Source organism: Apteryx mantelli, chromosome 22, assembly GCF_036417845.1.
Source record: "Apteryx mantelli isolate bAptMan1 chromosome 22, bAptMan1.hap1, whole genome shotgun sequence".
NCBI classification, from domain to species: domain Eukaryota; kingdom Metazoa; phylum Chordata; class Aves; order Apterygiformes; family Apterygidae; genus Apteryx; species Apteryx mantelli.
In genome coordinates, this window is record NC_089999.1 from 14,957,042 (window position 1) to 14,973,678 (window position 16,637).

The 16,637-nt window shown below is 44.2% G+C and overlaps 1 protein-coding gene across 2 annotated transcripts in view; it reads left to right on the forward strand.

Moving 5' to 3' along the window:
* Nucleotides 1-16,052, forward strand: part of WSCD1 (WSC domain containing 1) — a 36,697-nt gene extending 20,645 nt beyond the window's left edge. Inside the window, exons 5-9 of one of the 2 annotated variants that reach the window (XM_067309555.1) lie at nucleotides 3,275-3,396; nucleotides 11,514-11,664; nucleotides 12,676-12,840; nucleotides 13,654-13,854; nucleotides 15,360-16,052. In XM_067309555.1, coding sequence (XP_067165656.1) covers nucleotides 3,275-3,396; nucleotides 11,514-11,664; nucleotides 12,676-12,840; nucleotides 13,654-13,854; nucleotides 15,360-15,712 — 992 coding nt within the window. In that variant the 3' untranslated portion in view covers nucleotides 15,713-16,052. The remainder of the gene's footprint in view (nucleotides 1-3,274; nucleotides 3,397-11,513; nucleotides 11,665-12,675; nucleotides 12,841-13,653; nucleotides 13,855-15,359) is intronic. The other variant, XM_067309556.1, reaches the window with a different exon arrangement.
* Nucleotides 16,053-16,637: the final 585 nt, after the last annotated feature.

Genomic DNA, 16,637 nt, shown 5'->3' on the forward strand with positions numbered 1-16,637 from the left:
AGCAATCCGATCCCAGGGAGACTCCTTTCCCCCAACTAGCATCAAGTTATTTTATTTTCACATCTCCTGAGTGATCCCAAAGACATAACACTACTTCTAATAACTGTTTTGAGGGTTTGTCCCACTATGTAGTCAATTTAAATCCTCTATTAAGTTCCAGATAATCTTGCAGGTAATCCCTAGAGAAACAAAGAATGGCAGACAAGGAATAAAGACATAGGACGAAAGAATGGAAGTAAGTCTGGACAAAAAATTTAAAGTAAATAATTCACTTTTAGAAAATTCCTTTTTTTTTTCCTTTTAAAAAGCTGGGCAAAGATATTAACGAATCTGAGTCTAATTTGGCACACATTAAGCGAGGAGTTCCTCTCTCCATGCTACTGTCTTCTTCTGAATAAAAAAAGTACATATATTGATTTTTCATTTTGAAAATGTCCAAAATGCCTCCCCAAACAAGATGCTTGTGTTTCATGCATAGTTCCCTAGAGGAAAAAAGTTGGAAGGGGTTTTTGGGGGAAGAAAATCACTCTTCTTTAATACTCTCCTGAAAAACGTTTATACAGCATAGTACACAGAAGTGAACCTTTTGTCTCCTCTAATTTAATCACTTTCACATGTATCCTGGGCCTAACTTATTTATGGTTTGTTTCTTCCCAGTGAGTATTCAGTATTGCGCTTTCTCTAGCCCATTATATCCTTTTCTGTGAGGAATCAAAATGAGGCCAGTTTGCTTGGGAATTTCAAAGCTTCTAAGTGCCATTTGGATATGCAATTTTCCTCTTTGTTTTTCATTGGAATTGGGCATCCAAGTCTCAGATGGGTTTGAAAGTCTCAGAGATGATGAAAAAGAGAAAATGGTCTTTAAAAAGGAAGATGAATAATACATCTCTCATTTGGTCCTGTAAATGTGTGTTTGTGGGGGGGGTGCTCACAAAAGCTCATGAGCATTAGCCTGAGGTTGCTAGTTTTTCTAAAGAGTCCTCTGAAGTCAGAAAGAGGGGTTCTTCCAGAAGTAATTCAAGCACCTGAAATTAAGCTCCTGTTGTTAATTATGTTGGTGGGGACAGTTTTCCTTCAGTGACCGTAGAGGAAGGCTCAGATGCTCCCCCAGGGCAGAAGTCAGAATGAAATAAGCTTCAGGGTGCAGCAGTGCCAGACAGCAGCAACGGAGCCAGCGCGGGCAGGAGGAGAGGGCTCAGGCCGATAACGGCTAGCAAATGGAGATGCCAAAAATGCAGTCGCCCTGTGCTAGTTGTAAGCGTGTTGATTGCCAAAAAGATGATTTGGCTATCTCAGTCCTGGAAGTGCCTGCCCCACAAAAGACAAGTGAATTAAGACATTTCAGGGACAGAAATCTGCAGGGTAAATTTCAAATAAGGCGGCATGTAGCACTTGAATTGCAGCAGTGATTAACCAGGTGAACACACGGCACGGTAGGGTTTGATTCTGCATCTTTCAGGGTATTGAGGTGAATGCCACGCATATCTGGAAGATACACTTGAGAAGAATCCAAGTTACGGGGCTGAGCATTGGAGTAACTAAGCAGAATTTTTCGTTTGTATTATTGAGAGGAATCAAACTAGATGATCAAATGGCTTTAAAATTTTTGACTGAAAAAGCTGCGATACAGAAAATACAGCCCTAATGTGAAAGGCCCTGTAAATACAGTATCAGAGACAGGAACGCAGTTTTATTTTCCCTTACTGAAAAATATAGTATCTTCGGCTATGCTGTGTTAGCAAGGCCCACAGCAGAGTGTGGGGCTGGAAAGCAGAGCGGCTGCTGCTGAGGACCAAGACCCATGCCATACACGCTTTGAGGTTTTTCTTTTGGACTAGCTCTATAGGCTGAACGCCCATTAGCAAGTGAAGCACCTCTGCTTCGGTTTCACCAAAGGGAACCCAGCTTCCATGGCGTGAGGCTGCACCACGATGCAAAGAAAGGCATGGAGAGCAGGGATCATTGGGAGATGCATTTCTAAAGCGTATCCCTCATCTGACCCAAAATTCTGATGTAGATACACCCTAGCCACGGCCAAGGATAAATCTCAAACACCATTGTAAGTGAGCAGCTTCTTAGATTTGCTTTTGGCTCATGATAGAGAATCTGGGCACTTCTAACAGGAAATTCACGCAGAACCAAAATCTTCCTTCTAAACTGCGCTACATCTCTGTTTATCCAGCACATTTCCCACATTAATTCTGGTGAGAATTGTTTAAGATAGCCAGTAGTGCCTCAAGAATAGAGCTATGGACCAGGACTCAGAAGACCCAAACTCATTCCCAAACTCATGTTTCTCCCTATTAAGTGATGTTAGGCAAATTATTTCATGTCTATTTATCCAACTGCCCATTGACATAAAGACATTTTCCACCTTTGTAAAGCCCATAAAATTCTAGGGCTTTCAGAAGTGCTGTACCACATAGACTTTTCCTTTTTTCTAACCTAGCCGCACAATATTACTTTCTTCATTATCATCAATTCACCAATACAAGCCCATTGCTACGCTCTGGGTAGTAAGTTTCTATGATAGTTCGGGGGGTTGGTTTGGTTTTATCAGGAGCAGGAAGGAGAATTATACTGCTATTAATAGCAAGGGTTTGGGCCAAATCCTGATCTCACTCACATGGATGAAAAAATGGAGCAACTCTGCCAAGCTCTGTAGCATTTATACAAGAGCAGATGAGATCAGAGGCTGATGCTTAAGGCTGTAGGAAAGCTTTTCTCCCTGAACAACTTACAAAAGCCTCCTTTAGATTTCGAAGGATGCAGCAAACTCCCTTGCCCTGAAAAGAAAGCTAGTGAATGGGAAGAGAAGAGGGATATCTCAGTAACTGAGCAGATGTGCAGGAAGGTGAGTCCCTGTAGGGGCTTTCTGAATTCATTTAAATTCCATTCCTTTTCTTGTGCAGATCACGGGAAGCTTTGTAGATTTTTATCGGGGCTTTTAAGCCTTTCAGGGGAAAGTATGTCCTCAAAAGAAAACTGGGACTTGCAAACAATAGCAATGCCCTCCACTGGTGGAATTTAATTTAAACTCTTTGCTGCAGCCCTACTCTCAGTAGTTAGTACAAAGCTAAAGGCATGTGCTCCTTTCAATACCATGGGATTTGCAACACATTTTCTAGTGTATATCATGGTTTCTCTTATTTCTAAAGCATTTGGAATATAAAGTTTATTTTTTAGCTTCTGAACCTAATATTGTTCTTTGTGATAGTGGTAGGATACTATGGACACTGTTTTCTCAAGAGAAACCTATTTCATATCCCTGCAGGGAGGAATGTTATCTATCGAGGATGTTTTAGAGCTCCAGAAAATTTAACAGACACCTTTCCAGCCTCTTTGATACAGCCCAATTTGACGGTGGAGATGTGCTCTGAATTTTGCTCCAAGAAAGTAAGAACAGTTCTCATTTCACATCCTTTCTTCTTTTTTGTTATTTTAAATTTTAATCTACTAAGGGAATAGCAAAGATTAGTGCCTTAGAACTTTGAATTTGTAAAGGAGTTTCTGAAGGACAAAACTCATCAGAATAAATATCCAGTGGTGTATCTGGTCCAATTGCTCTCAAGTGGGGAAGGCGGGAAGGAAAGTCATCAGAATTATGCCACTAGATGTGATGCACAGAAAAGCCATTCCAAGCAACAAGTATAGACCATGGGAAAAATCAATTCCATTTCCTTGTCACATTCAAACCAAACCCAGAGCTAAAGCTGCCCCCAGGTGAGGTCTCCCCTGCGGCGGGCTCGCACTGAAGACGCATTGCCGTGAGCAGGCTCGGCCAGCAGCACAGTCCTGCTGCGGCGCCCCGCTTCCCAGCCCGGCTGCGCTGGTGTCGCTGGTGCTGACCCCACCGGAATCACCATGGGTCTAAAGGCACAAAGCCAAGCAGCTCCAGCACCACCATCGCCCTGGCTGGCCACGCTGGCATAAACGTATATCCCCTAAGAACCTGTGCCTCCCCCCGTGTTGCCTCTCTATAAATGCACATGAAAAAGATAAGCACTACTGCGAGCGGCAGAACGATCACATCGTAACGCTTTATACTCCACTTGTAATGATAGCTATGGTATAGAAATGAAGGCCTTAGAAAAATCAAATCTGAAGTGTTCAAAGCAACAATGCTGATCAAAGATCTGACTTTGTTCCCCTACCGATCAGGGCACGGTTTGGCATGTAGTTGCAATTGTCCTCCTTAAACATGGCTTCAGTACCATCAGGGGAGCTATTTTCCATTCACCTGGCGGGGACATACGTACCAGTGTAACTAAGTGGGCTAGGAGTGTATAATTTTAATTAAAAAATAGCTGCAAGAGCAATATTTTAGCAGATAAGCATACCTAGAGCAGGTGAGCTTTCCTGGTACTACTATACAAATGTGTCTTTCCACACTAGAATTTACTCAGCTTTCACTGTAACCCAACCCAGGAGGAGAATTTTAGATGGAATCATTTTAGAACTCCTTGGTGCTAGTATACAAGACCACAAGAAAGTACTCAATAAGCTCACGTGTGTTTATTGGCTTTTGGGCCGAAGGTGAGAACGGGCATGCTGATGTCTGCTGTCCTTGTGCAGGCTTTTGCTCTAAAGCATCACTTTCTTCTGTCCTCTCCATTTATCACAGAGTTAGACCATGGACATAAGAACTGAAGGAGGGTTTGACCCCGATGGACTCAGGTAGCCTAACGGGAGGGAACATTTGGCCCCATGCGCAGTCTGCTTTAGTGGCTGCTGCTGTAGTTGGGTTCCCTTCCCTTCCTCCCTACTCTGATGGGGCTTTTTTTTTGTGCAGAAGAATATTCACTTTGTGGTCAGATTTAGCCTGCAGCCACATTCAGTCTCATGCACTACACCAAATATTCAATTACTTTGTCTTCTAGCATCACAAAATTGATTAAAACTATTAAGGCATGAACAACAAATCTTCTTAATTACTAGGTAGAGTAATTTTAGTAGTTCTGTGATGCCGGGTGGGAAGGCCTTTCCCAGTCAACATATCCTTCATACTAGCTCCTCAGTAGCATGTTAGCACGGATTAACTCTGTGCAGTGAACTGCCCTGTGTGCATCTTACCTACGTACCACCCTGTACATAGCACATTACAAACATGCATACAAACACACTCACATTCTCTACGCATAAAAACATACAGTAAAAGCAGGACTTCATCAGAAGATCGGGGAAAAATCCATAACTTGTGGGTTAGTTCCTAGCGCAGGGCACCCCCTGCTACTAGCAGGGACCATGCCCAGATCTGCGTCTGAAGGCACAGACTACCCCAAGGGGTGGAAATACTTCGATCCCAGTACATCCGCTCAGAGAGTCCCATCTGCCTTCCTGCTTTGGTAATCACCGTAGAGATGTGGTCTGCCCGCACACAGAGTTTAGCTGCCATGACTAACTACTAAAGAAGCTGAAGAAAAGGTTTGGTGCCTCTCATTTATTCTTTCTCTAAAATTGTGCAGGTTAACAACTATTTACCCATTTTCTCTCCTTTTAGCTCTGCTAGGCACCATTCTCCCCCTTTGGAAAATGACTATTATAGAACATTTGCCTGCAGAAAGACTGGCAAGATCTTCCTCCATTGGAGAAGCAACAATTGCATATCCACCATTCCAGTTATTAAACACCACTTGGAGTATTACAGTATTTGATTCTTGTACATGGTAATACCACTTTCTGTCTGCAAGCAAAATGCTACACAACATCATAGATACCAGAATTATACCTTTTCTTACAATTTCACCTTTTCCAAGCTGGCCTTTCCTTTTTTCTGTAATGTTTCTGTGGTGGCAATGTGATTTGCTGCATGCCTCAGCTGGCACAGACATAGAGGCTTAGTGTTATCAGCTATGGATGAAAGATGCAGGAAGGAAAAACTTGTGAAATCTGTGTTAGAATTTTTCAGTGAAACCTGTGCAACTTAGATTACAAGTGCTTTGGGGGAAAAGGCCATATTTTTATTCCATAGTTTGTTTTTGGTGTGTGCTTTCTACAAATAATGAGGTTGAAATGGAAAAATCTATTAAGATCAAACTGCCTGGTTTCAGTCTCATTCAAATCACCTCCCACAAAAGCAACTCCATTCATCTCAGTGATTTATGCTATAATAAGTGAGGATAAAACCTGAAATGGAGAAAGAACTACAAGGTACACAAACTACCGCAACTCCAGTGAATTGGGGCTGCAACACGAACAATCAGTTTGAGCTTTAACTCTATGTGATATTAGGAATGTTCTAGTATATTATAAACATTTGTCCTGGCTTTAGTTCTTTTCCTTTCAAAAGGAAATGCCCAGCCTCCTAGCTGATATGAACCTACTCAGTTCTCCTGAAATCAAGAGAGCCTTGTCATTTTAGTACAGCCTATTATGAGTAAAAGAATTATCCCACCAACTTTATGCATTCTGGATAAGCTAGTGGGCTTTTTAATGGGACTAGTTGGATACTTAAACACAAAAATAAATCTTTTGCTCTTTGGGACTTAGAAGAAAAACAATTTGAGACGCACCATATTTATTTGTTAGCCTTGCAAATTGCTTTATGCATCTGCAGTGGTAGCTTGGAAGCGTTAGAGGAATGAATTTGAGGTAACAACTTTAGATGAAACCTGCTAAATACCCTTAATTATCAATTTCTTTCTTAATTAACACAGTGATGACATGGCTTAATAGCAACCCATTATCACCCCATAACACAGAGCCATGAAAGCATTTCTCTGCCAGGTCCCTTGGCCAGAAGCCATAATTTTCATATATGCTCTTTTATAAGCCAACCTGAATACCAGATGAGCCTTCTCCATTTGAATTATGTTTTTTAAAAAATCAGCCCTTTTACTAGTCAGCTGTGCTACGTAGTTGTATATAATAAGGCTAAAACCTGAAACAATGCTAAATCTTGAGCAAAGAACCCCAACGTCTCAAGCTTGAGCATGACCAGCTCTAAGGTGTTTCTTCAAGAATATGCCAAACTGTCAACTGCAGAAGTAGACCTGTCATTTTGGATTCTGGATGCAGCTATGTTCTATCATTTACTCATTAACAAAAGACCACTAGGATTTTGATCCAAATCCCATTGTAAAAATATGAGTGTATCCATGGGCTTCAGTTAGAATTTATTTTGACACAATAAAACAAACGTAACTAGGCCAGATCCTCACCTGGTGCAAATAACCACAGGCCCACTGACTTTATTCTAGCAGCAAGAGCGGATTAATTCAGGATCAGGGTCACAGCAGGTACATCAAAGAATTGCCCCCCCTTGCCTTAAAAGGCAGCAACACAGAACAAGCCAGCATTTTTATTCAAGGGGTGATTGACTTTACGGTATTTATTCTTTGCTCTTATAACATCCATGCCAATGGAAACTTGATGAATGACATCTAGGTTTCTTGCAAAGTGACCGTGCCCATTTTTAAATGAACCAAACACATCATTTTCACTTGAGAAAGACATTTCCTTTCATGGTTAGCCCCACACTGTCTTATTCTTTTGGAACTTTGAGAGAAAAGTTTTAGCTTTGACTTAAACAGGAAAGTTAGCAAAGGAAGTAGGAAAGGAATTTAGCGGAGTAATGAAAGTAGACTGGTTTTAATCTATTGGGAATTCATAATTTGAATATAATCTAATAGAAACAGTGACTGAACCATCACATCATGTGTTGCTATTGGAGAATGATTGCTTTCCTTACAGCACTTGAACTGTCATGTTCAACTGAAGTGCAGATTTATGTGTGTTGAACTTGAGATGGACTAGTCCTGCACTTAAAAATTATGTAGTTGCTTAAAGCAGTAACTATCCCTTGGGACTTACATAAATATACAAGGTGAGTGAAAGTGGATGGATTGTAGTTGTTGATTAAATACTGATGGGAAGACAGGACTGAATATATTATTTTGCAATCACTTCATGTGCTGTATCAGGTAGGCACACAATATGAATAATCAGTTGACTGATTATGGTGCTTTGTACTGACACTTGGGATCCTGGTGCATTTCCCAGAACCATTGCCGTGCTTTTTTAGAGATCACAGCATACTCCCTGAAAACATTTCATTCATGAAGTCAGCTCCCTTTTTTCTCCCCTTTCTCCAAACACATGTTGAAGCCAGAAAAGAAAGCACATGTATATTTAATTTTTATGGAAATAAACTCTTAGACATCCCCTACAGAATTGAAGAATGTTCTGCATTTTCAAGATCAAGTCATGTTGCCAAAACCTTAATGTTGTAAATAAAGCAACATTATCTGAAATTTTCCAGTCGTTTTGCAAATGTAAGATGAGATGACAGTTTAATATACTTGATGAAACAAAACAGTTCAAGCAGTTGAAGGCGAGATCTTCTTCCTTTGATTTAAAAATTGCCATCATATTAAAGTCAGTGGCACTGAAGGAATAAGGAAGGGGGAGGTGAAAGAGGCAATTCTTGTTATCTTGGTTTCTCTTTGCAATTGGCAAACATGCAAAGGATTTGACATGAAAAAGGCACTGTGTGTGCTAAGTCTAAATTAGCAACTAAATGTTGTTCAGGCCTGAGCAAAGAAGTGTCATTTTATGCTCCTAGAGGAAACATTTCCTGAAATGGGGTAAGGGCATGATTTGTCCCCATCCATCACAATGATTTTTGGACTTTTAGGGGGACAGAGAGGCCAACTAACAACCCAAAAATAGGAAAGGGAGTGAGCAAAGTCCATCTTCTAGTTTACTGGAAATAAGTTCTGCCAACATCCACGTTCTCTGTGTTAGGGCCACGTTACCTACATTGCTATCTGTGCGTGAGTGTTTATGCACTCTAATGTAGATGTAAAGTAGCCACAAAGAAATGCTGAAGATCACATCAGGTACGAGACTGCGTTATCCCTGCCAACTATTTGGGATACCATCCTCAAGTAGTAAAAGATGCAAGAAACATCTCCCGCCATCTGTAATGCAGCCAATTTCTTCAGCATCACAGATAAGTGACATGGAGGCAAATATCAGCATTCTCTCTGGTTTAATTGATGTCTGTAAGGACATTCCTTCACCCTCGGGAATTGCAACCAGATGTCAGCTCTCCCCCCCCCCCCTTTTTTTTTTTAAATCCTTTCTGATGATTCTTCCTGAAGGTTGATTTAGATCAAGGATTTGAGTAGCCTATATCCATGTTTTTCTTTCCCCATTCCAGGAAGAATTCTTTGCTAGAGGTTTCATACACAGCATACCAGTAGGATTACAACACTTTCAAGTTAGGCGCTTAGTAGAAGAGGCATAATGGAGGTAGGAAGTCCAACATACAGGCTAGTGAAAATAGCAGGCATAGTGTTCAGATAAAGGTTAATTCTACTGTTTGATAGCCAAAACCAAAGCATTGTTGAAGAAAAGGCTGGAAAAGGCACTGAAATACCCTCCCCCCCCCCCCCACACACAAAATGGAAAAACAACAGGAGATAGCTCTCAAAACATCTGACCACTGGGAAAGCTGCATAAATGAGGGAGTCAGTCTGACCCCCCTGCCTTGCAGAAGTGTCAAACACTGACCCTAAATCTCTATTTCTCTGAACTGAATCTAGTCACATATAGTGATGCAGAGTGGTTGCAACACAGTATTATACCTTTTAATGCTCATTTTGCCTTCGGGAAAGTGATCGTACAAATATGCAGAGGTATGGAGAAATATTTGCTTAGGTCTCTTCATAAAGTCTCCAACCTTCCAAAATAATTAAACACTTTACAGATTCCAAGTGGCACAAAATTGGTACATTTTTATTCTAGGCTATGTTTGAGGGACAGGTCATTTATTAATTTCTCAAATGGAAAAACATTACTTCATTGTAAGGGGAAAACTTCTATTTGCAGGCAGAAAAGAAATATTTTGCCCTTGGATCAAATCTGTAAATAGTTTCTTGACAATGCCATATCTCATTCACTAAGCAAATGTTGGCTGTTTGGGCACAGATGGCACATGTTTGTATTTTACTCCTTATCAGCGGATAAGCACGTGGGGAAGAGCGAGAGATAAGCTGCTCAGCAGTTCTGTCACGCAGTTCTAGACTCCAGAAGATTTTTTTTTTAAAGGCAGAAAGTGTTGATATGGAATAGGCAGAATTCAATGTTCTGTGCTCGAATAACCCCCTGAGCTTCCTTCAGCCATTTTGTCACTGAAGTTGAGCCTGTCCCCTGCATGCCAATGCACACACGCTTCTCTGAGCTAGTCATCAGGGACACCTTGGAAACCCAAAAAAAAACCACCAAGCCCAGTCTTCCCGGTACGAGAAGGAGGACTGAATTTTAGGGCCAATTTTAGCCAAGTAGTAAGTGTGCTTTTCCTATTAAGCACATAAGCAATCGCATATTTTTTCAGCAAATAATTAGCACACATTTCCTTCTAAAACTTCTCTTCATTATCATCATTGCATAATCTGGGCAGGTGGCTGCGTGCCTGGGTGAAGAGAAATCAAGTTTCATATGTACAGGACCTCATGTTTCCTCATACTGCACTAAATTGACCGTAATGGATTTATTTCCTACTACCAATCCTTCAGTACCAGAGACCATTTATTTATTGCTTCCACATACCACAGACAGGGTTTCTTTGAGGACAAAGGCCTCTTCTCTCCTTCATATCTTACAACCTGCTTCTGGCCCTGGTCCTGCTGCACCGCGCTATTTCACAGTACAGCAGCAATATTGCTTTGCAGCCTGTCCCACATGCCAAGTCAGATGGGTATACCAAAAGTTTAGTGACATCTCAGATGCATTGAAAAAATTCCTTATAGCCAGAAGTTTTCATGGTTCACAGGCATGGTTTCAGGGCACCACTGCTTCCTTGCGCAGACCCATATGTGCTGTCAGTGCAGTCCCTCTGAACAGAAGCTGTGAAAATTACTTGGTATCCTGTTCTTAAATGGCCTTTCCAAAAATATATGCAGTAGCTCTCACATTCACTTTTCCCAATATGTGAACAAGTCATACTATGATGCGTATATTTTTTTAGGGCTTGACCTTTTCTTAAAAAGATGCAGCAGTTAGTGGGTCTGAATTCCCATTTTCCCCTTAACGCTTTAACTTTAAGGGCAGGTTTCCTTCACAAGTTCTGGTGAAGCCGACCAAACAAGTCAAACCTTTCACCAGCCGAGTCCTCAATTTGGCAGGCTAAAAATGGAGGCTTAAAAGAGAGCATCCGATTCAAAATGCTGATTTGGGGGGTAAATAAGAACTATTCGTTCACTGAAGATGTAGGGTGAAGTTATGCACTAATTGCTGCAGGAATATTATCAACTTACTTATAAATAAAGAAAAAGGAGTACTCTGAATTTTCAAGCTTGACAAGCTTGTTGTCTAAAAGCCATTTAAAAAAAGCCGTATAAAAGTCAGTAGCAGTACACGAAACACAAGCTTTACAATGAAATATCAAACACTGCTTTGATCCCAACAGTGGCCTTGCAAAGATTAATTTTTCTTTGTATAGTAGGAGGCTGTCCTGAAGCCCGTCGACGTGGTGGCACTTACATGCTGACCCACTTCTCCTTTCGCAGGAGTTTCCGCTGGCGGTCATCCGAGGGACGGAGTGCTACTGCGGCTACCCCACGAGGCACTTCACGCTGCACGACGGGGCGGAGGGGCCGCGCTGCCACCGGCTGCACAACACCAGCGGCCACTGCCTGGTCTACCAGACGCCGGTGCAAGGTACGGCTGCAGCTTCCCTAGCGCCGGGGCCGGAGCCCACTGCTGCGACGGCCGCTGCGCTCCGCAGCAGGCAAAACCCCTCTAGTTCACAGCAGGCCTTAGCCACAACGATCGCTCTTACATACGGGTACGAATGCGGAATACACCCCTTATCCAAATCCCCCCTTGCAGTCACACTCAAACGTGTATTTTTCCAGGTATTTTTCCAAACATCCTTTCATTAAGTAGCACAGCCCCCCAGCAGGAAAAGTTAAATATTTTGCAGATGGAGAAAACAAGGCGCATACCCAGAGCCACATGGCACCTCCGCAGCAGTCAGGAATAAGGATCCCCATATTCCGGTTCCCGGTCCCATTTATCACCGCTCATCCCACATGTGCATTCAGCTCCACTGGCACCGAGCTGGCACAAAGAACTCTTACTACTATTTCTTACTACATTTGCTTTTGATGACACCCAGAGAAATAAGGGTAGGATTTTCAAAAGCATGTATGGAAATCAGGTGTCTAGCCCCCAGAAGATTAATGTGATCTGGGTTTTAACTGCCTTAGGCCCTTTTGAGAAAAATCACAGCCTAAGAGGTTTAACTGGACTCAAACTCATTTCAGTAGGAGGGGTTTCTCCTGCCTTATAAAACTCGCAATTTACAGGTATAACGCGCATTCAGGCTTTCACTGAAGAGTCGGCCTGCCAGGCAAACAGCAGTTAACAAACAGGCATCAAGGGCCTTTTATCAGAACTTGCTGGCAAGTACAATAGTTTGCTGCAGTTCTAACAATAAAGCATGTCCTAACACAAAACCAGTGAAAAACCTCTTCAGAGGATAATCTCTTTGGCCTCTTATGGCTGAATTAATTTTGGGAAGCAGCTGACTCACACCTAGACTCAAATTGATACCTTGTATTGATAAAAGTATAAAAAAAGAAGCAATAAACCCTGTAATCAAGAGCTGTCTGTAGAATTATTAAAAAGCCACAATGCTAACAATAAAATCTCTTCTGTACTCTACAGACACCCGCTGCACAGATAGGAAGTTCTTAACCACGAAATCCAAAGTGTTTGTTGCTTTGTCTAGTTTTCCTGGGGCTGGGAATACATGGGCTCGTCATTTAATAGAACATGCCACAGGATACTACACAGGCAGCTATTACTTCGATGGAACCCTATACAACAAAGGTACCGTTCCCAGGGAGATGGGAAAACAAAGCATTTTTGAGACGTGACTATTTAATTGCTCTGACATTCTTCTGTTTGGAATGAAAAAGGCTGCGACTATCATTGCATCTGATAAATTTTAAACATATGTTTGGAACAAGTGGGCTCACATGGTGGAGAGAGCGGAGACTGCTTGAAAAGTATGCTAAGCCTGACAGGCAGATACTTTCAGAAAAGCCAGACACGCACTTTGCAAAATCTGAAAGTCACTTGCATTGGTCTTGCTGTGCAGGTGCATACATGCAGCTCCCCATGTAAACGAATGGCCCAAAAGACAAAGCTGGCTGAACCCCGAGAGCAAGACTTTCCAGTAGCACATGGAAGATGAGTTAAGTTTAAGTGTTACCGCTCACTCGGAGAAGCCAGTCTCCCGCAGAGGCATGACATTTAGCAAGCACCGCGCACCGACCTTGTGAAGGGCAGCGCTCTTTCACAGCTAGCTGCCCAAGAACTCCTCAACGTACGAGGAAACCCTGGCTTCCAGCGTACATCCCCACTCAAAATCGCAGTTAGTAGCTGCGGGCTTCAGCCAGAGGCAAGGTCCTTGTTATGGCAGGCAAAGAGGAACACACAAAAAGATGATCCCAAACCAAATAAAATGAACATGCCTTGTAGGTGCTCAGGGGCAAGGCCAAGAATAAAACCCAGCTCTAGCCCCAGGTCCTAGATGACAAATTTGGTGCTCTCACAACATTTTACACTGTGTTTTACAATGTGAAAGGCACAGACATCAATGCAAGTGAAAAAAACAACAATCCTTTCCTTACAAAACAGGTTTTAAAGGAGAAAAAGACCACTGGAGAAGCAGAAGGACTATCTGTGTGAAAACGCATGAAAGTGGCAAGACAGAGATCGAGATGTTCGACTCTGCGATCTTGTTGATAAGGAACCCGTACAAGTCGCTGATGGCAGAGTTCAACAGGAAATACGCCGGGCACCTGGGGTACGCGACGGACAGGAACTGGAAGAGCAAAGGTAAGGTGCTGAGCCGGCATGACCTGAGCGGTATCTAGCATGGCTTTCAAACCAATTTTGAGATCTATTTTTTTGGCACACTGGGGACAGAATGACGCATTGCGCCAGGATCCCAAAATCTGAGCAAGTGTTGCAGACGAGTTCACTGGGGCTTGAGTGCCCCCACGGCTGAGATCAGCCCCAAAAGCACTCGGATCCGCACTTGGGGAACAGCTGCAATCTCGCACCAATCCACCATCACAGAGAGGCGGTAACACAGCACTAACACTGAAGCTGCAGCCACACAGTAATATTGCTACCATTTTGCTGTTTGGCAGAGAAAACATGTCCAGGTACAACACCCCTGTCTGCAGCCCATTTACTCAGGCTGCGTGGTGAAGAAAATTTGCGCCTGCAGCAAGAAACAAGTGTGAGGAATCTAATTTAAGACTTCAGGGATTTGATGGAACATGACTTTTCCTGAAGGAAGTTTTACAGCACTACAAAGGTGCTACTGTACTACAGATAAATAAGAATAATAAAACATAGTAGTGATAAGAGGACTTTACATTCAGTGCTCTCTGAGCACATGAAAAGACTTCAGAATAGGGCTGCCACACTTCTTTTATGCATTTGACTGGCAAGCTGGACAGCATAACAGTAATTTCCCTATTTAATACACTGCTGCATTCAAACCATGCAGCAGTGAGGGAATTCAGCACTTCTTGTGCATCACTAGAGCTGGGCTCGACAGACCGCATAGGCTTGGTGGGAAGGGAGGTCTTCTGTGACAGCATGTTTCTTTCTCAAGTTCATACATCAGCTTTCATCACCCACAACCCAAGATCTGTTCATTAAAACCAAACCAAACATCCTTTTCAAAAGAGAAAAAGCCTAGAGGGAAGAGCTTCCCTGTACCACAAACTGCAAATTGTTGTATTGCACCCATAAGTGCTCTCTGTCCAGCCCAAAATCTTCAGCTGGGACTATCTCAACCTTCAGAAAGTCAAATTGAGGGTCAGAAGCAGCAAATGGAAGACACTGAGGTGTCACTAATGCCCAAGGCAAAGGCAGGAAAATGATTCTGTAAATTACGTCTTGGTGATCCTGGCAGGTGACGCTAAATCCCTCTCGTGCCAGGAACAGAAGAACCTTCCTTGTTTTGTTAATCCTATTTCCCTCCCTGATCTCCCCCAAAGCAGGGTGGTAAGCATGCGGAAGATCTGCTGTGCTACAGATTCGAAGTCAGGAGCACCCCTGGCCCCAGCCACGAGCAGGGTATCGTGCCAGGTGCTGCATACACACACATATGTAGCAAATAATGGTCCTGCCTGTTTTCTCAGACTAAGTTTGAAATGGAGATTAAAAGGTACAAAAACCATAGAGCTGAATCTGCTTCAAGATACATGGCAAAGCACTGCTCAGACCAGCATTAGAGCGTTATCACGTTGCACCAAGATAACATTTGGGAAATTGTTAAAACACAGCATGACTAACATTGTCTCATTTTCCTGTTTTTCTGCTAGAATGGCCCGATTTTGTGAACAGCTATGCCTCGTGGTGGGCATCCCACGTCCTGGACTGGTTGAAGTACGGAAAACGCCTGCTTGTCATCCACTACGAGGACCTAAAGCAGAGCCTCATCCCCAAGCTGAAGGAAATGGTGGAATTTCTAAATATGACGGTGACGGAGGATCGGCTGCTCTGTGTGGAAAACAACAGGGATGGGAATTTCAAGCGGTCGGGTGCTAAGCAAAAGGATTTTGAGCCATTCACCCAGGAGATGAAAGATCTGATCAACAGATACATCCTGACCGTGGACGAGGCCCTGAGGAAAAGAAACTTCACGGGGCTGCCCAGAGAGTACGTGCCGAGATGATAGCCCAGTAGCACTCAGCTACGTTTAAAAAATAAAAATAAATAAATAATAAAAACAAGAGACAAGAGCTTTACAGCAGCGGAGGCAGAGACGCTGGGGACCCTCCCCGCCCGGGACGCCCCAGAAGGCGAGCAGCAAGGGACGGAAACGGGGTCATGACCACAGCAAACGCTACTGGCGCCCGCCTGCGCCCGGACGGGGAGAACTGCCCGCTCGCCCACCGCACTGCTGGGGCAGCGGGGAGCCCTCCGCCTCACCGCCCAGGATGGCAGTGAGCGCCTCAGCGCCGATAAACACTTTTCACCCGAGCTTTTAAGAAAACGAGTCACTTTTTTCCTTACCGCAGCCTGCTCACTTCCTTCTCCTGAGCGCGCCGTCAGGCCCTGCCAGCCACGTCGGAGCTGCGCGGGAGGTGCCACTGTGGCAAAGGCGCCCAGGCCGCGCGGCGAGGGCTGGGGGGACCCCACGGGGGGACGCGTGCAGCAAGGGCCGGGGCACTGGGGGCAGGGGTCACCCGTGCGGCAAGGGCTGGGGTGCGAGGGGAAACACGTGCCGGGGGGGCATGGTGGGACCCCCACAAGGGCGCACGCGGTGAGGGCTGGGGTGCAGGGGGGACCCCACGGGGGAACACGCAGCGAGGGCCGGGGGGCCGCGCCAAGGGGCTGCGGCCTGGCTTTACCTGCGCCACCGCCATGGCTCCTCGTGTCAGGCAGCCCCAGCCAGGCCAGGGCAGAGCCGCGTGGACGTCACGGCGCTCCTCGCACAGCGCTCCTCACGCGTGGCGCCGGCAGAGGCCAGGAGCCAGGCAGGGCCCAGGCCACTGGCAGATCACCTGAGCACAGCCTGGGCCGGAGGGCAGCCCAGGCCGGCGCCTGCCACCTCCCCTGAGGGGCGCCGGGGCTGGAGAGGGGCAGCCACGACCCCC